This window comes from Antechinus flavipes, chromosome 2, assembly GCF_016432865.1.
Source record: "Antechinus flavipes isolate AdamAnt ecotype Samford, QLD, Australia chromosome 2, AdamAnt_v2, whole genome shotgun sequence".
Lineage (NCBI taxonomy): Eukaryota > Metazoa > Chordata > Mammalia > Dasyuromorphia > Dasyuridae > Antechinus > Antechinus flavipes.
Window position 1 is genome coordinate 327,908,921 of NC_067399.1, and position 24,863 is coordinate 327,933,783.

General features: G+C 33.3%; 1 protein-coding gene across 1 annotated transcript in view; it reads right to left on the reverse strand.

The window, feature by feature from the left end:
• ARMH4 (armadillo like helical domain containing 4) overlaps window positions 1-24,863 on the reverse strand; it is a 150,554-nt gene that overhangs the window by 89,608 nt on the left and 36,083 nt on the right. The window contains exon 5 of the mRNA XM_051977735.1: window positions 14,614-14,859. Within this exon, the coding sequence (XP_051833695.1) occupies window positions 14,614-14,859 (246 nt within the window). The remainder of the gene's footprint in view (window positions 1-14,613; window positions 14,860-24,863) is intronic.

Below are 24,863 nucleotides of genomic sequence, written 5' to 3' on the forward strand. Positions count from 1 at the left end.
ACAAAAGGGTGGAAACTTAAGATCTAGGACTTGGTGTCATCTTCATTTTTTTAATAGTGTATATTTTGGGAGAGTAAGGCACTGAATCATTAGATACCTTCCCCATGGCCACATTACTACTTATGCAAAATTTAAACCCAGCTCTCCTAACTTCAGAGTCCAAAGTTCTTTCCAGACATCACACTATTTCCAATTCAAAATTTATGAATAAATAGAATATGTGGAATTACCTGGATAGGGAAGACAGAAAAGGAAATTTCAGATGATATTGAGAAAAGGCATAAAGATCTTTTCCATCTTATTTAGTTTGGAGACAATGGATGTGCTGACACTAGGCATGAATAGACATTATCATTATTTTAATGTGACTATAAATCAGAAGATTATATAAAAAAAATGTTTCATTATTTTTTAACTTAAAAGAAATATAAGCTGGCTCTTCAAAAAAAAATTGTCTGCTGCCTTTGAAATGCAAGTTTTTATGCGGAGACCACAGTTTTCTTAAAGCTCCCTAATACTATGCAGTTTGAATTTATTCTTTCCAAAAATTAACATTTTGGTCTCATAATTTAATTTTTGATATTAAAGCATGATTCACTTGGGAGACAACAAATACTGAAGAAAATTCATATGTATATATATAGAATATTCTGTACTATCTGATAATTATTTCTGAAAAACAGTTTAAAAGACTGCATTTTCTTGCCAGCCAATTTCCATTACAATGGATGAGCTAAGTTTCAGTCTGACTTTCTAATCCTCTGAAGATACCTAGAACTTTTTAATTTAATCTTAAAACTTCTGTGATGGAGAACAGGGACAGGAAAAAGAAAGTGTATACTTTTTAATCTTATTGTAATGACATTCAATTCACTCCTTGGTATATCTACTAGTATGTGTGGAAGTTTCTGAAAGAGGAAATCAATTAAGGAATTTTCAAGCTCTCGAAGAGGATTCAACCACAAACTATATGATTACTTTTTAGTAATTTCAAATGCTCTAAATATACTGAAAGGGAGAAAAGTTGCACATTATCCCCATTTAAAATAGCATTGATAAAAAGAGATATATTGATTACATTAAATTATGAAGTTTTTGCACACAAAAAAAATCAATGCAAGATTCCAAGGTTGGAAAGGAAGCAGAAAACTGGGGGGAAATTTTTACAGTCAGTGTTTCTGATAAGGGCTTCATTTCTAAAATACATAGAGAACTGATTCAAATTTATGACAATGCAGGCCATTTCCTAATTGATAAATGGTCAGGAAATATGAGTGGACAATTTTCAGATGAGGAAATAGAAGCCACTTCTAATCATATGAAGGAGTGCTTTAGATCATTATTGACTAGAGAAATGCAGATTGGGACAATTCTGAGATACAACTTCACATCTCTCAGATTGGCAAGGATGGAAAAAAGATACTGATAGAACTGGGACACTGGTTCATCATTGGTGGAGTTGCGAGATGACCCAACCATTCTAAAAGACAGTTTGAAACTATGCCCAGGGGCTGTCAGGTTATACATGCCCTTCAATCCAACAGTGTCTCTGCTGGGTCTATATCCCTAGGAGATGGTAACAGGGAGAAAGGGACCCACATGAGCAGAGTTGTTTGTAACAGCCCTTTTTGTGGAGGCAGGAAACTGGAGGTTGAGTGGATCCCCATCAATTGGGGAATGGTTGAATGGATTATGTTTGTGAAAATAGAGGAATATTACTGTTCTGCAAGAAATGATGAATGGGCTAGTTTTTGGAGAAGCTTAGAAATACTTACACCAACTGGTGCTGAGTGAAGTGAGCAGAACCAAGAGGACATTGTACACAATAACAGCAAGACTATATGATGACCAACTATGATGGACTTGACTTTTCAGCAATGAGGTGATTTAGGACAATTCCAATAGACTTGTGATGGAGGGTACCAAACATATCCAGGGAGAGAACTATCGAGATTGAATGTGGATTGAAGCATACCATTTTCATCTTTTTGTTGTTGTTTGGTTTTGATCTGATTTGTCTTGCACAGCATGATGAATATGGAAATATGTTTAGAAGAATTACACATGTTTAACTTACTTTGCTTACTGTCTAGGGAAGGAGGAAAAGGGGAAGAAGGAGAAAAAATTGTAACACAAGGTTTTGTGAGGGTGAATGTTGAAAACTGTCTTTGCATATGTCTGGAAAAATAAAATACTATTAAAATAAATTTTAAAAATTTAAAAATTACTCTTCATAGGACAGAGAGAGACAGAGACAGAGAAATTCACAACACTATATAAATCTAATTGCATTTTAAATACTGTGAGTCATCTATCACTTTCATAATCTTGGTTCAAAATCAATTTAATTCTTTATACTTCTTATTTTCATAGCCCATCAACATAGCTTTTGAACAAAACACTTGAAGAAAATAATGTTTTCTGAAAGAAGTATTAATTCAATTATGTTTTTGTTTTTTGTTTTTTTTAAAGAGACGCATGAGGGAGTCAAAACTCTAGGGTTTCTTAGAACAGAATCATTTTGGTCCAACATTCCTAGACATTTTAGTTGGCTGCAGCGACACCTACTGTTATTAATAAGAAAGAACAACCTGCTCAAATACAAGCTATATGCAATCTAATAGGCTTCCTTCACAATGAAAGATACACCCTCCATCAAGTTTTCCTCCACTCTATGTCAAAAAAAAAATTTAAATGATATCATACACAAACAAAATCCCTAGATTTCATCTTTTCAAGATTTCTAGATTTCTTTTCAAGAATTATATTACTCATATTATTGTTCTGTAAGAAATGACCAGCAGGATGAATACAGAGAGGCTTGGAGAAACTTACATGAATTGATGCTAAGTGAAATAAGCAGAACCAGGAGATCCTTGTACACAGCAACAACAAAATTACACAAAGATCAACTCTGATGGATATGGCTCTCTTCAACAATAAGATGATTCAAACCAGTTCCAATTTTCAGTAATGAAGAACTATGGGAAATGAGTGTGAACCACAACATAGCATTTCTAACTTTTCTGTTATTGTTTGCTTACATTCTTGTTTTCCTCCTCAGATTTTTTTTCTTTCTTTCTAGATCCGATTTTTCTTGTATAGCAAGATAAATATGTATACATAGTTTGGATTTAATATATACTTTAACATATTTAAGGTGTATTGGACTACCTGCCATCTACAGGAGGAGGTGAGAGGAAGGAGGGGAAAAGTTGGAACAGAAGGTTTGCAAGGGTCAATGTTGAAAAATTACCCATGCATATGTTTTGTAAATAAAAAGCTATGATGATAATAAAAAAGGTTTAAAATGCAAATAAAGAAATCCTGGCATAATCTGTTTTTTAAAAATCATATTCCTCATCATGCATCCAGGAAAAAAGTCCTTTACAATCAATGACTCAGAGATGGGACAGAAAACATCGAGTCCAAATACCTTGTTTTATTGATGATAAAACTGAGATACAGGGGAGGTAAATGACTTGCCCAAAGATAAATATACTAGCAATTAGAGATGATATTTGAACCAATGAGGTAGACACTGGACCTCAGATCAAATCGTGAGTTAAATACAATTCAGTAGATAGAGCGAAGGCACAGAAAGAGTCAAGTACAACTGAATAATAATAACAAAATGTTTGACCCTGGAAAAAAATCACCTCATCTCTTTGGGTCCCAGTTTCCTCATCTTGTAAAATGAAGAATTGAGCTCATTATTTCTAAAGTCACATTCAACAATAAATTGATGATTCTATGAATTCAAATCTTCTGATTTCATACCCAGTGCTGTTCCCAAATCTATCATGATGCTTCTTTTCAATATTATCTATGGAGCTTGATTATCTCATCTTTATTGATATCACTATTGCCATTTAATGCTATGTTTTGAAAAGTTATTTATATTTAGGATTCTCTTTTCCTAGAAATAACATGTAAGGCAGGTTTTTTAAATTATCTTCATTTTATGACTTTGCTATTCTCAGCTTTACAGTGATTCACAACCACTCTGAAGCATTTATGATAAAAAATGCTATCTATACCCAGAGAAAGAACTGGTTGTGTTTGAATGCAGAATGAAGGATACTTTTATTTTATTTTAGTTTTCTTGAAGTTATTTTCTTTTGGTTGGTGGGACTACTATATTTTCTTTCACAACATTTCTTTTATGGAAATATTTTATATAACTTCACATATACCTTCTTAATGGGGTAGAGTAGGAATAAAAGGAGAAAATCTGGAACTCAAAGTTTTAAAAAAATAAATGTAAAATAAGTTTTACATGTAATTGAGGAAAATAAAAATATTAAACTAATTATCTCCATTTTATAGGAAAGAAAATGTAAGCAAAGAAGAGATTTCCAGTCTTGTGAGACAAATCCAGACCACAATTTCTCTCCTTAGAGCCCTCTTAGATGCTCTAAAGTTTTGATATTTATAGCCTAGAAGACTTAAAAGAAATGTAACTCCTGTGTTTCTTTTATAATTTTTATTACAGTTCCACATTTGTACCTGACCTCATAAGAGAGAGAGGCCCACTTCTATGTTAATCTCCCTTTTAGGAAGGGAGCAAATACAAGTTTAATTATTTCAAAAGAGTGAGCAGGAAAAGGAAAAAGCAGAAAAGGGGTCCCTGTCCAATTTTGATACCTTTTAGCAATAAAGAAATTCAATTTCTTTCCCCAAGGTTCCAAGATTTTTTTAAGGATCACTCACCCTGAATAAAACTTATCACTAAAAATTTTCCTCATACTTAAAAAGGGGGGAGCAAAAACAGAATATGGAGGTTACTTGACAATTAGAGATCAATGATCATAGAATCATAGATTAAGAGATGGAAGGAACCTTTGAGAGTATCTTTTTCAACCCCCTTATTATAAAGTTGAAGAAAGTAAAGAAAGGTTAAATAACCTTAACATCTCACAAGAATAGCAAAAGAGCAAAAAGATTTGAACCCAAATTCCATGGCTACAGAACTGATATTCTTTACACTGTACCAGAACATCCCTTCTATTGCAGATCCTTTGGGAGGGGTCACTAATCCTTAGATCAAAATCAAGTTAAAAGGCACCATACATATTCAGAGCTCCTGCCCTTAAGACCATTTTGTTGATTATTTCTTTTTAAAATTTATTTTATTCTAAACTTAAATCAAATAAGCATTTCCATAGCACTACGGAATAGGAAAAAAGAGATGTTGTACATGAAACTGCAGATCTATTATATATGACTTACTATTCCTTTAAATATATAATAAAGTTATCATGTACTTTTTTATTTTTTTCTTCCCCATCCCATCCTGAATTTGCACAATCACTATGTGCTGCTGTGATCTTAAAAATCATTTTATTGCTATCAATTCCATCCTACTGTTCTCCCTTTTCCAAGTATTTAATCTCAAAACAAAAAGATTTATGGGCTTTTTCAAAAGAAAGTTCTACTGATGATACTGCTCTTCTAGGCAGGCTTTTCTTAAAATTTGACAGGCTCTAAGTAAATATAATGATGTTGCTATTACCATCCTATTGGGAATTTCTGTACAATTCTGTACAAGCAGTCTCAACACACTGCTCTGAATAAAGATCTCAATGAAGAAGAATTATTGTTTTTGACACGTGGGGGTACAGATAAAACTGAGCCAAGCAAGCTGAATAGTAAGAAGCTCAGGATCTTAAGCTGGAAGGGTCCTTAGGAATCATTTCATACAACCCTCTCATTTTATAGATAAGGCAATCAAAACATGCGTTCACACAGGTAATAACTCAGTATAAGATTTCAACCCACTTTTTCTTACTCCAAATATAGCACTTCCTCCAATACACCATATTTCTTTCACATAAGAAATAGTATAACAGCAACAGGGTGATAAACTAGGTTTTTTCCCTCATGTCTACTAAAAAAAAACCCCAAAGAAGAATTATTTACTAGATATAGAATAATTACAGCTGAGTCAACAGGACAAAAAAGAAAGAACCCATCAAAGTAAAATCCTTATGAACTAATCCAACAATTCAGTAATTTTTTGAATGTTCTCTCAAAATCTCTCCCCTATCGACCTCCAAATTTCCATCAGGGATACACAAACCAGAACAAATTGACTCAAGATTTTGCTTGGGACTTACAGTGAATTCCTCTCCAGTTATATGTACTTTGTCCACATTCCATGCCTACCCTCTCCACCTCTGTCCTCCATCTCAAACAAGCAACAGACGAATTCTAATTCTGCCCAAGCATTTGGTAAAATGGTAGGGAGAGCTTGCTACATTATGCTTTGGTGATCCCAAGATCCCCAAGATCTATGTGCAACACCCTCCCTATACCACTCACTTCAACAAAAAGCAGTAGATGCTGATTCAGTCTAGCTATAAAAGGATGAGAGACAAGGGAAGAACTAGCACAGAGGTCAATATGACTAGTTTCATTGGGCCTAAAATAAAGAGAACTGAAAACCATATGGGAACAGTCTTCTCTTTATTAATGTTCTTGGGTAAGTAATCAAATCTTGGATTAGTAATATTGACAGTTCTTCCATTCCTGGGGGGAAAAACTCATAAATCAATTGCCTTATGGATCTTTTCATCATCCCAGATCAAATCATCTTTTCTTCATCTACATTTACATGTGTTGCATTCTCTATTTTAGAAGGCAAGCTCCTAGAGAGTTTTCTTTTTTACATTTATGTCCTTGGCAATATTCCTGGAATATAGAAAGCACTTAACAAATACTTTTTTCATTCTTTCAATTAATCTATCAAATCTTTGGGTTAAAAGATCACTCTTAAAGGAAACACTTCAAAGAGGATTCAGGCTATTAGTTACTCATAAATTATAAGGAACTTTTAAAATTAGATACCTTCTTCCTATAAATATCAAGCTAAATTTAGTTGAGTGAACCAGATTGGAGAGGAAAGAGATAATTTTGTATTTTAGAACACCTTTAGTATGCCATAACAGGAGTATTGGGAGAATCTCAGGGCAATCAGAATATGATACTAAATCATTGAATGTCTTGGAAGAGACAGACAGAACAGAGTAAGCAACTTTTAAAAATAAAAAGGATGTGGATAAAGGAGATATTTTTGAAAGAAAGAAAAAATAGAGAGGAAAGAAAGAAAGAAAGAAAGAAGAAAGAAAGAAAGAAAGAAAGAAAGAAAGAAAGAAAGAAAGAAAGAAAGAAAGAAAGAAAGAAAGAAAGAAAGAAAGAAAAAAAAAAAAGAAAGAAAAAAAAAGAAAGAAAGAGAAGAAAAAAAGAAAAAAGAGAAGAAAGAAACAAATGTTAGGAAGATAAAAGGAAGTCATTGAGAATAAAATTTTGCCTACTTCAGTTTTGCATAAGTTTGGCTCTGATTAAATAGAAAGAGAAGGAAAGGCTGAATAATTAGATTGTTTTTGCATCTCTTCAGTGTCCTCCAATAACCAATTAGAGGTTAATACTGAGCAGTAAGACCTAGTTGACAATGAATGGTCACGTTTATCCATGAATGCACAAGATAACATAAACCATCCATCTTTTTCCTAAGTAGTAGGAGTTTGGAAGTCCAATACCTAAAACTGCAGTTTACTTTACGGCATGTTACTTTGGACTTTAAACCGAGTTACAAATAGTTACTCTTCTCTCTCAAGAAGAGTTAGATGGAAAATTCAAATTCTGTCATTCCAAAGATTTAAACCTTGTACAAGGACTTGGACATAAAAAGTAAATCACATTTGCCTTGGGAACTGTCAGCAATATCTCATTTTAAATTCTCTTCTGGGTTTTCTTGTAGTTCAGTCATTTCAATCATGTCCAGCTCTTTCTTATTCAAGGTTTTCTTGGAAAAAAGACTAAAGTAGTTTGCCACTTCCTTCTTCAGATCATTTTACAGATGAGGAAACCAAGGTAAACAGGGTTAAGTAACTTTCCCAGGGTCACACAGCTAGTAAAAATGTCTGAGGCTAGATTTAAATTCAAGAAAATGAGTCTCAAGTCTTAAAAATCTGAAATTTCCTGAAATTATTTTAAAGGTTCTCAAGTAAATACAGATTAATGTCCTTTCTTGATTAAATATCTATATAAATGAGTAAATTTGTCTATGGAATCATTCTATGAAATATATTACCTTCTTTACCAGCATAGAACATGTGGAAGCTTATGGGGGGCATTTGATCTGGTTCTATTCAACATTTTCATCAAATACTTGAGGGAAAAGAAACAGCATACTTAGTAAATTTTCAGATGACACAAAGCTAGAAGTGATAACTAGCCCTGGATAGAAAGAATTGAGACACAAAAAGATCTTAACTGGAACACTGGGCTAAAGCTAAGAAGATTACATTTATCCCTTTTAAATTCCAAGTCAAGCTCCTCTATTCAAAATAATTTACAAGGAGAGAATGGCAGAGTAGCTAGAAATCAGTTCATGTGAAAAAAAGATCTGGGTTTTATTGGATTACAAATTTAATAAGCATCAGAGCATGATGCAGAAGCCAAAAAAAGCTAACATGATCTTAAGTGGCATTAAGCAGAAATATAATGATCGAGCAAGGGAAATAAGAATCCCATGCCACTCTTTCCTGGTCAAACCACATCCATCAATCATTTCTGGGCAATGTATTTTATATAAGATCAGCAAACTGAAACAAACTAAAAGAGAGTGACCACGGTGGTGAGAGCACAAAATCATGACATCTTTCGATTGGTTTGATCAACCTAGGGATAGATAGCAACAAGGGAAAAAAGGCAGGAATGGGGACAAGGTTGCCTTGCAAATATTTAAAGAATTATCCTGTAGAAGAGATAGCTGATTAGTTCTGACTGTCTAGTTCTGACAGAACTAGAAACTGTGGGCAGAAGTTTCAGACCCAACACAGGAAAAAGATTTCTCATAATTAGAGCTACCCCAAAATTGACTTATTTAGGAGGTAATGAGTTCACCATCACTCAAGGTCTTCAGGTTGAAGCTTCATGATCATTAATCAAGTAGGTTATAGACCCTTTTGTTCATTCCTCTATAGAGCACTATTAAGTTAAGGGCATAGTGGAAAAACTTAGAGTAAAGAACTTGAGTTGAAATCCAGCCTCAGACACTTATTAGGCAAGTCATTTAATCCTGTTTGCCTTGGTTTTTTCATCTGTAAAATGAGCTGGAAAAAGAAATGGCAAACCATTCCAATCTCTTGCCAAGATCAACAACTACCAAATGGAGTCACAAAGAATAAATGATATCAACAAATACTTGTCTAAAATAGTGAAAAGTCATAAGTGACAAAAAATTATTTAAATCAAAGGTTCCTGATATCCAAAATTTTTAAATTTTTGATTGCCATATCTTAAGATAGCATTGGTTTCTAATACTATGTATTTTATGCATTTAAGAATATAATTCTGAGAAAAGATTTTTAGGCTTCATTAAATTGACAAAGGGATCTATGAGTTGAGTCAGCAAACATTTATTAAGCACTATTATGAGCTAGGCACTGTGTTAAGCACTCAGCATACAAAGAAAAGAAAAAGTTGTTTCTCTCAAGGAGCTCAAGGTCTAATGTGGAACACAACATGTACACAACTACATGCAAACAAGGTATAGATGGGCTAAATTTGAGCTAATCTCAAAGGAAAGGCACCAAGATTAAGGAGGACCAGGAAAGTCTTCTTGCAAAACATGGGATTTTAAGTGAAACTTGAAGGAGCCAGAGAAGGCAGAGGACAGAGATAAAGAGGCAGAATTCTAGGCAAAGAAAATGCCCAGAGTCAGGAGAATATCATGTGTAGAAAATAGCCAAGAGCCAGTGGAAAAGAGTAAGGTATAAAAAGACTAGAAGGGTGGAAAGGAACTAAGTTATGGGGAGCTTTAAAAAAACCAAAAAGATGATTTTAATTTAGATCCTAGAGATAATATGGAGACACTGACACAAGACCTTGGCTTCTCCTTCCTCACCCTTCTTCATATTAAGATAACAAAATAGAAAGTGATAAAATGTAGAAACAGAAGGAAGTGAAGAACCCATGATGTGCCATGAGTGGCAAAAATGAAATGGCAGTACTATTTCTTAACTGGCCACTAAGTTTACTCACACTGCTCTGCAATGGTCTAGCCAAGGAAGAAATCAGTCAAAGATCTCTGCCAAATATAGGATGGCCAAGGGAGAAAATCATCACTGGGAAGTATTGAATCTATGATTGATCTAATTTTTTCACTTCCAAGTGAAACCACTTTATCCTCCTCTATAGATTTTACTCCATCATGTGCTTATGGTCAATTTGATTACCCAGAGCCACAATCCAAGCAGCTTGGAATCAAAGATCAATCTCACCACTGATTCTACTATGTCTTTGTATGATAGTTCTAGAAATTAGTCCAGGGGATTCTCAATCTTTCCAATCCCTGTAATCCCCTGGCTTTCTGTAAATTTTCCCATAGTCCTATTCACTATAAAAGGAAATACGTTTCAAAGCTTATTGTGCATATACACATAAGAAACAAACTCAAAAAGAGAATAATGTTTTGTAAGGAAAATTGTCTTCCCCAGAATGGAAACCCCAGATCTAGACTAATGCTTATCCAATATGTCAGATATTGTCTCCCAACATTAACATTCTGTCACCTAGTCTTGGAGATTGAATTTCTTTCTTGTTTCCCGATCTTGTTTCTCTATCTTGATACTTGGCACTATATCCTAGCATTTTATTTTTCATTTTGTTTTGTTTTGTTTTTCCAGTAATGTTCCCTGCCTTGCTAATCTTCTCAGGTATTTAACTTATTTTCCTTGGTAATTTTCTCAGTTATCCCTCTATATAGATAACACAAATCTCTGTCTCCAGTCCCATTCCTTTCCTCTGAATTCTAATTCTGACTCTTCACCTAACTTCTGGATATCTCTATCCAATGCATCATATTCCCCAAAAAGCTGGCTCCACTCCCAACTTTCTTCTTTATGCAGCTTAAAGATTCAAAATCATCTATTGTCTCTAAAATAAAACAGAAACTCTTTAGCATGGTACTTGAGATTCTTTTCAGATTATTACTCAGATCCACCATTTCTTGCTATAAATAATATTCCTTTAAATTCATATACTTTTGACCAATAATTCTCTGATCAATAAGTATTCCTTTTATTTTTATTTTATTATTAAAAAGTACCACTATGACTATTTTATATTTATGGAATCTTTCTTTTATCTTTCACTTCTTTAAGAGTATAGGTCAATTCAATTATATGAAACACTATATTCACTGATGATGTCAGATAATTGAGATGACCACATATAATATTCTTATTTTCAATTTACTATTTTAAATGTTAATTTATTCTGAAGAAGTAAACATTCAAAATTGTGATATTTTCTATATTATGCCTAGAAAGATCTGAGTGCTTTGCTGACAAGCAAATTGAATATTTGATGGCTCCAGGATTCAAGCTCAAAATTTCCTCAGTTTTAATTCTGAGATTTGCCAGAGTGACATAATTAGATCCAGAAGCAATAGTTTTGGTTTGGTTTTGGTTTTCAAGTACAGAACAGAAACAATATAGGACTTTTATTCCAAAGACATAATTGAAGTCCCCCATAGCAGTGATTTTTTTCCCTCTTCTTCTCCACTCCAAGTTTCTTTGGTTTTCTTCAGGTAAAGTCATATCTTCTACAAGAAGCTTTTCCCACACTGATACATTGTTGGTGGAATTGTGAATACATCCAGCCATTCTGGAGAGCGATTTAGAACTATGCTCAAAAAGTTATCAAACTGTGCATACCCTTTGATCCAGCAGTGTTACTACTGGGCTTACATCCCAAAGAGATCTTAAAGAAGGGAAAGGGATCTATATGTGCACGAATATTTGTGCAGCCCTCTTTGTAGTGGCCAGAAACTGGAAGCTGAGTGGATGCCCATCATTTGGAGAATGGCTGAATAAATTGTGGTATATGAATGTTATGGAATATTATTGTCCTGTAAGAAATGACCAGCAAGAGGATTTAAAAGGCCTGGAGAGTCTTACATGAACTGATGCTGAGTAAAATGAGCAGAACCAGGAGATCATTATACACCTCAATAACAATACTATATGATGATCAATTCTGAAGGATGTGGTTCTCTTCAACAATGAGATGAACCATATCAGTTCTATTTGTTCAATGATGAATAGAACAAGCTGCACCCAGTGAAAGAACTCTGGGAAAGAATGTGAATCACTACATAGCATTTCCAATCCCTCTATTTTTGTCCACCTGCATTTTTTTATTTCCTTCACAGGTTAAGTGTACATTAATTCAAATTCCGATTCTTCTTGTGCAGCAAAATAACTGTATGGATATGTATACATATATTATATTTAACATATATTTTAACATATTTAACATGTATTGGTCTACCTGCCATCTGGGGAAGAGAATGAGAGGAAGGAGGGGAAAAAAGGGAACAAAAGGTTTTGCAATTGTCAATGCTGAAAAATTACCCATGCATATATCTTGTAAATAAAAAGTATAATAAAAAAAGAAGAAAAAGAAATAAAATAAAATTTTTATGAAAATAAAAAGAAGCCTTTCCCAATCTTCCTTAATGTTACTCCATTCCTTTGACACCTAATTTATCCTTTATATATCTTGTTTGTACATCATTTTTTAAGGTTGTATTCCCCATTAGACTATATGTTTCTAAAGAGCAGGAATTTTTTTGCTCTTTATTCACATCCCCATTGCATAACACAGAATATGTCACATAAAAATGTTAGACAATTGATTAATCGATTCAAGAAAGATCTGGATTCAAATATCACCTCTAGTGTTTACTAAATGTGTTTGTAGACAAATCATTTAACCTTTCTGAGCCTGTTTCCTCATCTTTAAATAGGAATAATAATAACAGTGATACCAATCTCACAGTGATGTTTTAGTAATCAAATGATTTAATGAACATAATTTTTTCAAACCTAAAGGTGTTAAATAGATGTTAGCAATTATTGCTGTTATTGTCATTACTATTTCATAGAGACAGGTAGATAGACTTGTGAGTTAGAGTAAAATACTTAATGCTTGCATGGTTAGCCTCAGATTTGCTACCTGAACTTTATCAATTATTTCCTAATCCTTCCCTTATACAAAACCCTCCACTAAAGTGCTACTGCCATGCTTCATTTGGGTTCAGAGGTCCCCCTGGATTTTCAAAAACAAAACCAGCAAAGATCTTACAGATCCTCACAAGCTAGCAAGATTTATAGGCCATACTGTTTGTCTCTCATCCAAAGAATAAGAGAACGAAGTAGGAGGTTGATCTTCAGAAGATTGAGCACAAGGTGATAGTTTTGTTTTGTTTTGTTTTTTCAGGAAACTTTAAATAACCCTTATTCCACCCAAATCCAGAGCAATTTTAGTAAAGGACAGCTCTGAGAATTATGTACTGCATGAACAGAGAAAAGTGTGAGTTCTGAATGACTGAGAGAATGCTGAACCGTGATACTTCATAAGAAAAGAATAGACCTACTTCCACTATGTACAGCTGAAAGAGAGCAGAAGAGATGAGATGTAAACTTTTGAAGGTTAAACTGGAACCCTCAGAGTCTCAGACATATATGGGAAACCAGTCCCATCATGCCCCTTAACCTATAAGGCTTGCAATTCTAGAGATTGCCAAAAATGGCCTTTTTCTGATTGAGATCATTCTTTCTGTCCTGGTTTAAGTTGTGATATACCTCAGCCAGCTAAGGGCAAGACTCATTTACTCGTCAATATTCTTTGGTAATTCTAATATGTACAACTTCCCTAGTTTCTGTTTGTCATTTTTCTAGACAGAAATTTCTCTAGCAGAAATTAATTTGTTCACTAATTCTTCTTTGTTGTCAGTCTGACACTCTAATTGAAAATAAAGTGTAGGAGGAAACATGCATGTTATAAAGCTGTCCAGCCACAAAACCACCCTATGTTGGGGCAAAAACAGAATAAAATTTGGAAAGAACATTAGCTCTCCATTAAGGAATGGAGGACCTGTAATCTGAATCAATCAAAATCATATCCACATCAATGAAATTATTTATCATTAACATAAAGTTAGTTCCTTCACTTTGGTTGTACAGAATTTTGTAAGTGAAAATAAATACCAGTGAATTATAATAGCTACCAGATTAATTAAGAAATCATTTTCTCTTCCCCTTTCAAAAAGTTCCTTTCTCCTGAAACCGTTCTATGCAGAAAGGATGAATGGAATCCTTCATGGCTTTCAGATAATAAGTGAACAATTCATAGGATAAAAAAAAACAATGTCAAATTAATCCAGATCACAAAAACATGAGTAATGAAAGCAATTATTAAACCTTCCCAAATGTGCTGTCATTTATTGACCAATTTTTTTTGATTTGTTAATTTATTGATCAATCCAGTTCAGCAACCTAATATCAAAATATTTTCATTTTCATTTGTGATTGATATAAAAAGGAAGAAAGTTATTTCAACAGACAAGATTTAGAAAAAGTTATTTTTGGGGCAGCTAGGTAGCGCAATACATAGAGCACCAGCTCTGAAGTCTGGACAACCTGAGTTCAAATCTGGTCTCAGACATTTAACACTTTCTAACTATGAGACCTGGAGCAAGCCAGTTAACCCCAATTGACACAGAAAAAAAAAAGAAGAAGAAGAAGACGTTATTCTTACCAAGACCTTGATTCTGTTGTTCCCACTCAATAGTATCTGGAACCTGATATGATGCTCCTTCCAATGGTTCCAAGTTTCCCCTGTCTAATCTGGGTTCCTGGGAAGTAATTCCAGGGAGAGTAAACCCAGGCAGATCAGTGTCACCCTCCATGCTTTCATCTAAAGAGTCTTCATCTTTATCTTCCTCTTCTTCTTCTTCTTCCTCCTCTTCCTCTTCCACTTCTTCATCCTCCTCTTCCTCTCCCTCTAAAAAGGAAGAAATCAAAACATAACACTGTTAACTAATACAAATGTTTTATCATTGTTCAGTTACTGTAAAATGATGGTATATCATCTTTTTTTAAAGATTATCCATGATTTGAACCAGATTATATGGTGTTGAAGAAAAGGAAGAATTAGCATTCACCAAATATCTTACACTTTAATCCTTTCACATTATGGTTTTGTTAGGAAAGATTATCACATAAATTCTCGTTATCATAATGAAAGTCCTAAGAAAATAAGTGCCTAGTATAATCTGAAGAATAATTAAATAAATTTTTAAGAGTTCTTGACAAAAAGCAGTGTGTTATAATCAGTGGAAAAAGCACTTGCACTAGAGTCAGAAGACTTGACATTTATTATCTGTGTATTCCTGGATAAGTTTTCTCTGAATGTCAGTTTCTTTATCTATAAAATGGGAACTGTAATACTGTCACTATCACAGGATTGTGAGAAGAAAAGAATAAGTGTAAGGTGTTTTTAACTAAGGTTCTTACAAAAATAAAAATAATAGGGTTTTCTGTCATATGCAGTGAAATAGAGCAAAAAAACAAAAGGACTATATGCATATTGAATTTTTAAAAATTAAGCAGCAACAAAACATAGATTGTATATAATCGATGATATTGATACTTCCTTTTTTTGGATAATCATTCATATCCTAAGCCCTAACTGTGAGAATCCCAAGGTTCTGTATAGAGTCTTTTATTCTTTGTCTACACTCTTTCTGGATGACTTCATCAGTTCCCAAGCATCCCATTATTATCTCTAGACAAATGACTTCCAGACTTCTATCTGGAAGTCTAGTGTTTAGCATAGTGTCTGAAACATAATAGGTACTTAATAAATGTTTATTGACTGAGTGATCTATGTAACCAGCCTGGTATCTTTCTAAGCTTCAGTCATACATCATCAATTACTTATTAGACATTTACAACAGGATGATCTATGAGTATCTCACACTTAATATGTCCAAAAAAAAAGTTCATTATCTTTCTCCCAAAGCTCTTCTTCTGAACGTCACAATTTCTTCTTAGAAGATACCATCATCTCATAAAAAAGGCAAAAGGACCCATATGTACAAAAATATGTGTAGAATCTCTTTTTGAGGTGTCAAAGAAATATAAATTGAAGGAATGCCATTAATGGGGGAATGGCTAAACAAGTTGTGGTATATGTATGCAATGCAATATTATTGTAAGATGTGATATATCTTACAATGATATATGTGATTATATAAGGAATGATAAGCAGAATGATTTCAGAAAAATTTGAAGACTTATTCGAACTAATGTTGAGGAAAGTGAGCAGAGCCAGGAGAACATTGTACACAGTAACAGCAACATTATGCAATGATCAACAGTGACAGATTTAGCTCTTCTCAGCAATGCAATGATACAAGACAATTCCAAAAGGTTCATAATGGAAAATGCTATCCACATTCAAAGAAAAACATGAAATTAGAATGCATAGATCACAGCATAATTTTTTCACTTTTTTGTGATTTCTTTCATGGGTTTTCTATTTTGTTCTGTGTCTTCTTTCACAACATGACTAATGCGAAAATATATTAAACATGAATGTACATGTACAACTTACATCAGATTGCTTGCCAATTCTGGGAGGGAAATGACAAGGAGGGAGAAAGGGAGAAAAATTTGAAACTTAAAATTTTATTTATATAAAAAGAAATTAAAATTTAAAATTTATTATAAAAAATTTTATTAAAAATATTAAAATGAATGTTGAATTTTTACATCCAAAGGTTCTGATAAAGACTTCATTTCTAAAATACATAGAGAATTGACTCAAATTTATAATAGTTCAAGCCATTCTCCAATTGATAAATGGTCAAAGGATATGAACAGACAATTTTCAGATGAAGAAATTGAAATTATTTGTAATCAAATGAAAAGGTGCTCCAAATAACTATTGATCAGAGAAAGACAATTGAGATACCACTACATACCTATCAGATTGGCTAATATGACAGGAAAAGATAATGACAAATGTTGGAGGAGGGAAAAATTGGGACACTGATACATTATTGGTGGAACTGAACAGATCCAATCATTCTGGAAAGCAATTTGGAATTATGCTCAAAAAGTTATCAAACTGCATACCCTTTGATCCAGCAGTGTTTCTATTGGGCTTATATCCCAAAGAGATCTTAAAGGAGGAAAAGGGATCCACATGTGCAAAAATGTTTGTGGCAGTCCTTTTTGTATCAACTGGAGAATGACTGAATAAATTATGGTATACAAATGTTATGTAATATTATTGTTCTGTAAGAAATAACCAGCAGGATGATTTCAGAGAGGCTTAGAGAAAACTACATGAACTGATGCTGAATGAAATGAGCAGAACCAGGAGATCATTATACATGACAACAACAAGACTATATGATGATCAATTCTGAGGGATGTGGCTCTCTTCAACAATGAGATGATTCAAACCAGTTCCATTTGTTCAGTGATGAAGAAAGCCATCTACACCCAGAGAGAGAACCATGGGAACAGAGTATAGACCACAACTTAGCATTCTCACTCTATCCGTTGTTATTTGCTTGCATTTTGTTTTATTTCTTAGTTTTTTTTCTTTCTTCTTAATCTGATTTTTCTTGTGCAGCAAGATAACTATATAAATATATATATATATATATATATATATATATATATATATATATATATATTGGATTTATCATGTATTTTAACATATTTAACATGTATTTCACTATCTGCCAGCTAAGGAAGGGGATGGGGAGAAGGAAGGGAAAATTTGGTACAAAAGATTTTGCATGGGTTAATGTTGAAAAAATTACCAATGCTTATGTTTTGTAAATAAAAAGCTTTAATAAAAAAGAAAAAAAGAAAAAGAAAATGAATGTTAAAAATTATTTTATATATAAATGGAAAAAATAAATACTATTTATGAAAACAAGATACCATCATTCTTCTAGTCACCCAAGTATCCTCCATTCCTCCTCATTTAATATATTCAATCAGTTGCCCATTGAACTTTGTCTGTTGTTCCTTTTTACTAACCATCTCCCTGGGGCCAAATGCTGCTCTATGTCCTACTGTGGGACTAAGAAATATACCCCTCTTCTAGAGTCAAGTGCTTCCCCCAGACTGCTTGTGGCAGACCTGTGACAGAACCTGAATGGTATCCCTTTGGGCTGGGTTAAACATAATAGGTACATATTTTTCCCCTATTCAAGAGCTGAATGATACTCTCTGAGCTGGAGCCTGAGAATTTGTTGAGAAAGATTTTTTGTAATTCTCCACAAATGTATAAAGACTAGCAACTTTAAAATAGAACAAGCTATTAATCAACTCCCTAAAAAAAATCTCCAGGACCAGATGGATTTACATGTGAATTCTACCAAACATTTAAAGAACAATTAGCCCCAATGCTTTATAAACTATTTGAAAAAATAGGGAATGAAGGAGTTCTACCAAATTCCTTTTATGACATAGACATGGTACTGATACCTAAACCACGAAGGTTGAAAACAGAGAAAGAAAATTATAGACCAATCTCCCTAATGAATATTGATGCTAAAATCTTAAATAAGATATTAGCAAAAAGACTACAGAAAATCATCCCCAGGATAATACACCATGATCAAGTAGGATTTATAACAAGAATGCAGGGCTGGTTCAATATTAGGAAAACTATCAGTATAATTGACCATATTAATAATCAAATTAACAAAAACCATATGATCATCTCAATAGATGCAGAAAAAGCATTTGATAAAATCCAACATCCATTCCTATTAAAAACTCTTGAGAGTATAGGAATAAGTGGACTTTTCCCTAAAATAATCAGTAGCATCTATTTAAAACCAGCAGTAAGCATCATATGTAACGGGGACAAACTACAACCATTCCCAATAAGATCAGGAGTGAAACAAGGTTGCCCACTATCACCATTACTATTTAATATTGTATTAGAAATGCTAGCTTTGGCAATAAGAGTTGAGAAAGAGATTAAAGGAATAAGAATAGGCAATGAGGAAACCAAATTATCACTCTTTGATGATGATATGACGGTATACTTAGAGAACCCCAGAGATTCTACTAAAAAGTTATTAGAAACAATCCACACCTTTAGCAAAGTTGCAGGATACAAAATAAACCCACAAATGTCATCAGCATTCTTATATATCACTAACAAAACCCAACAGTTAGAGTTACAAATGGAAATTCCATTTAAAGTAACTACTGATTGTATAAAATATTTAGGAATCTATCTGCCAAGGGAAAGTCAGAAACTTTATGAGCAAAACTACGAAATATTTTCCACACAAATTAAGTCTTATCTAACCAACTGGAAAAATATTAAATGCTCTTGGATTGGGTGAGCAAATATAATAAAGATGACAATACTACCTAAACTAATCTATTTATTTAGCACTATACCAATCAGACTCCCAAAAAACTATTTTGATGACCTAGAAAAAATAACAACAAAGTTCATAAGGAAAAACAAAAGGTCAAGAATTTCAAAGGAATTAATGAAAAAAAAAAATCAAATGAAGGTGGCCTAGCTGTACCAGATCTAAAATTATATTATAAAGCAGCGGTTACTAAAACCATCTGGTATTGGTTAAGAGATAGACTAGTTGATCAATGGAATAGATTAGGTTCAAAGGACAAAACAGCCAATAACTTTAATAATCTACTGTTTGACAAATCCAAAGACCCCAGTTTTGGGGATAAAAACGCGTTATTTGACAAAAATTTCTGGGAAAATTGGAAAAGAAAAAAAAGACTAGCAACTTTAGATGGCAAATTTAGAAAAATTGGAACAAAAATCTATCACTATCAAGTTCATGGATTTTTCAGCAAGGTTCTTAACAAGGTTAAATGAAGAGTGAGAAGAGGCATTTAATGAAACAGAGAGCTTCCAAGCATTCCTGATGAAAAAACCAGAGCTTAATAGAAAATGTGACATTCAAAATAAGACTCAAGAGATACATAAAAAGGTAAGCATAAAAAATTCCTAAGAATTTTATCATTATTAGGATGGAAAAGTTGGAGTTGCATGCAAATTCAGAGGGCATGATTCATTCAGTAAATGAGATATAGAGAGATATATAGATATGGATATATGAATGAGAAAGAGGGATGTGCTAAGAGAAGTGGGGAAGAGAAACATAGTGGAGAAAATTTTCTCACACAAACAAGGGACAGTAGGAAGAGTTTTTATAATGAAGGGAAAATGAGGAAGGGTAGCACAACATATTTGAACCTCACTCTCATTGGAACTGGTTTAAACAGGAAAGAATATATAAACACATTCATTTGGGCCTAGAAATCTATCTTATGCAATAAGAAAATAAGAAGATACAGGGACAAGAGATATGGATAAGGGGGAGGATGGATTGTGGGCAGGCAGCAATCAGAAGCAAGACAGACTTTTGAAAAAGAAAAGGATAAAAAGAGACAAAGAAGAATAAAAAGGAAAATGGAATGGATGGAAATACACAAAGTGAATATGCATTGACTATGAGTGTGAGTCTATTATATTTTAGTTGAAGTGAAAAGGGAAAGTTTGGCAATCATAATCCCAGAGAAAGCAAAAACAAAAATAAACTTAATTGAAAGAGATAATGGGGGAAAGATACCATAGGCAATGAAGTAAAATCAAAAAGTTTTACAGCAAGTTTCTTTGATAATGGCTACATCTCTCAAATATATAGGGAATTGAATCAAATGTATAATAATAAGAGCCATTTCCCAATTGATAAATGGTCAAAGTATATGACCAGGCAGTTTTCAGGGGAAAAAAAATCAAAATTATCTACAATCATATGAAAAAAAGTGCTCTAAATTACTATTAATTAAAGAAATGTATATTAAAACAATTCTGAAGCACTACCTCACAACTATCATAAATGGATGGACGTGACCCTCTTCAACAATGAGATGAACTAAATCAGTTCCAAAAGAGCAGTAATGAACGAACCAGCTATACCCAGTGAAAGAACTCTGGGAAATGAGTGTGAACCACCACATAGAATTCCCAATCCCTCTCTTTTTGTCCACATAAATTTTTTATTTCCTTCACAGGTTAATGATACACTATTTCAAAGTCTGATTCTTCTTGTGCAACAAAATAATTGCATGGACATGTATGTGTGTGTGTGTGTGTGTGTGTGTTGTGTTTAACATATAATTTAACATATTTAACATGTATTGTTCTATTTGCCATCTAGGGGAGAGAGTGGGGGGAAAGAGGGAAAAATTGGAACAAAAGGTTTTACAAATGTCAATGCTGAAAAATTACCCATGCAAATATCCTGTAAATAAAAAGCTATAATTTTAAAAAAAACCAACTATCAGAAATGACTAATGCTGGAAGAAATGAGGGAAAATAGATATGTTAATGAATTGTTGGTGGAGCAGTGAACTAGTCCAAGCATTCTGGAAAACAATCTGGAACTATGCCTAAAAAGTTTTATAACTGGGCATACTCTTTGATCCAACAAAATCATTACTAAGTTTATGCCCCAAAGTGATTGAAGGAAAAGAAAAGGATCTCTATGTACAAAAATATTTATAGCAGCTCTTTCTATAGTGGTAAAGAACTAAAAATTGATAGGATACCCATTAACTGAGAATGGGTAAACAGGTTGCAACATTATTGTGATGGAGTACTACTGTGCTATAAAAAAATGATGAGTGGTATGATTTCAGAAAAAAAACCAGCAAAATCAATATGTATTGATGCAAAGTAAAATGAGAATAACCAAGTGATCACTGTGCATGATAATAACAATGTTGTAATGATGATCAACAGTGGGAAAACTTGGCTACTCTATTCAATATACTGATCCAAGACAATTCCAAAAGACTCATGATGAAAAAATGCTGCCCACCTCCAGAGAGAGAACTGATGAGTTCTGAGTACAAATTGAAGTATACTTTTCTCACACTGGGGGTTTTTTGTATTTCTTTTTTTTTAATATAGTTAATATGGAAATGTTTTGCCTGATTTTACACATAAAACTGATATTAAATTGTTTTCTTTTCCAATGTGTGGGGGAAAGTTAGAAGGGGGAGAGAGAATCTGAGAACTCAAAATTTTTAAAGAATATTTTAAAAATAAATAATAAAACTAATAATATTTAATCTATGTGATCTAGGAAAGTGTCTCTTGTATTTCAAATAGCCAACATGCAACAAGACCCAAAAGATGGTACAGAGGCACGTACAATCCATGATTCCAGTTAGACAACAGAATGAATGAAGTATTAAATGTGTTTAGTCATGGTAGTTTTTGAGAGATGTGCTCAGTAATTCTCAGGCATTTACATATCACTTAAAAAAGAGAAATGTTCCATTTTAAATGGTAAGGGAGAAATGTCTAAATATATTTGCTTCCTTTTTTCCATCTCTAAGTTGTTTCCTTGTCGTTTTTTGTCAGCTTCTCTTGGCAGCTATTTTATTGTCATAATACTTTGTGTACTTTGTATTTATGCAACATCTTTCTGTCAAGAACTACAAAGTATGACAAAGAAATAATATCATGAGGTACAAAGACAGGTAGACAGACATAAGATTATATAATTCTCATTTCATGACTTCAACCCATATATATTACAATGGAAACTAAAACTAAAACAAACAAACAAAAAAGCCTATCTACTGTTTAATCTAGTGTTCTGTTGACCAAAAATTGGCAAAATCCCTATGCAGAATGTTTTGTCCATTCTTGGCATAGATAAGATTCTTTTCTTTAGTCATTACTAAAATTTCTGCCTGGAGTTGATAGATACAAAAGGCTTAATTTGTCTAGAAATAACTAGATTCAGTCTCACTGACATAAAGAGGAAAGGGAAGAAAGTAAACATTTACGTAGTGACTATGTGCCAGGCACTGTGTTAAGTGATTTGCACATATTATGCATAACGACCCTGGAAGGTAGGTATAATTATTAATCCCCATTTTACACTTAAGACAATTGAGGCAAACAAAAGTTAAATGGCTTACCCTGAATCAACTCTTTGAGGCTTGTTTTGTACTCAGGTCTTCCTGACTCCAAGCTCAATCTTCTATATACTGTTCTGCCTAGGAAAGCAAAGGAACCTGACTAAACAGCATGGGGGAAAGGTGAAGGCCATCTCTGGATCCAACCAAAATAAGCTACAATTAGCTATAAATTCCATTTCTTTCTTTATATGCAGATCCTTCAAACTCTTTTCCAGTTTTCACTCCCATATCCTCTACTGCTAAGAACTGCAAAAAAATTCTGGTGGATTTGAAAAACCGCTGTCATAGTCAGTCTTCACACTGACATTTTTCTGTAATTTCTTCTTAATCAATATGCATTAGAAGTATATAGACATATCATCCCAACAAAATATTAAGTGCAGTTTTCGAAAATTATTTCTTCTGTTAAGGTATTTGTCTTCTCTGTCTTCTGCTTACTCATATAACCCTTCCCACCGTTTCACTTCATACCAGCATCCTCTTTCACTCTGCCTCTGGCATTTCCACTTTGTAATTAATAGACTCCCCTATATTTTACACCTCTTTCCCTCATGCCCTTTTTAAATTTCTAGTTCTCACTGAAACCTGGTACCTCGTGGATGTCACTGCATCCCAAGCTTCTTTCTAAAATTGAAACCTTCTCTCATATCTGATTCTCATTAGATCCTGGAGGGAACTTGCAATACTCCATCATTACAGGAAGAACAACAGTTAATCCAAATCCCTCTACCAAAAGCAACCATCAATCTTTCCTCTTATGAGATTTACTCTCTCCAAATTTATCACCATATCAAGATCCTGGTGACTGTTAGCTACCAATCCTCCAGATCTTTCTTCCTCTTTTCTCAATAAATTCAGGGTCTGACTCACAATCTCCTTCTCTACCCCAATTCCTGCCCTCATTCATACTAAGAAACTTCCAAGCTCTCCATCTGCTCCATTCCCACAGCCTTCACTCATCTTGCCATCACTCCTGAGAGAAATGATTATAACCAAAGTTATGGGGAGATTCAATTTCCCCCCTTTCTTAACATCTTTATTTCAAGACCTCAGTCTCTGAAAAAAGAGCTAACTTTCTCCTCTTCTAGAACCCACCCGAATAGGGGAGCCACTGTGTTCTGCTCAGGCTTGGGTGGGGCACAAGTTTTTTTAATTAATTTCTCAAGACTGGGATTAATTTAAGAAGTAGATGACATAATAAAAGTTCAGGTCCAGCCCCTCATTGTAATATTCATTCTCTCATTTGCCTGTCAGATATGACCGCCACCTTGGGGAACATGCCTCTTCCAAAAGGAAATATAAACTATAAACTCACCTCCACAATTGTCTTTAATCTAAGAAAGATATGACCAAATGGCCATCCTTTTTATGAAAACACTGATATTATTAATAAAATGATTAAATTACCCAGAAATTATGTCTCCCGAACCTTTTCAAATGCCACAACCCAAAAGAATTCTGATTCCATGAAAAGAACTATCAAATTCCTTTTAATAATAATCTCATATAATTCCACATCTCTCTATTGTCTACTTTTTCCAAACCTTTTCTTCATTTTCACCATGACATACATTCTCACCACTCCATGGTATAGTTATGAGGTCATTATAAGTCATACATCTGAAATAATTGAGATCATTACAATTTTATGTTATCTAATCTCAACTGGACCCTCAATGAAGTAAAGCAGTATTTTTATTCCTATTTTTAAATTTTTTTAATTTTAAATTTTTTAAATTAAATTTTAATAAAATTTAATTTAATTTAAATTTTAAATAAATTCCTACTATTTAATCTGCATTGTTGGTTTCCTGCAAGACACAATACAAAGAATACCTTGTACATAAAGTTTTTCCTAATTTTCTAACTGTTAGTGTACTTCCTTCCAAAGCTACCTTGTATTCATTTTGTAAATATTATATCTATATTTATCTGTGCACATGTTGCTCCATAAGGCAAAAATTGTTTCACTTTTGTCTTTTGAAT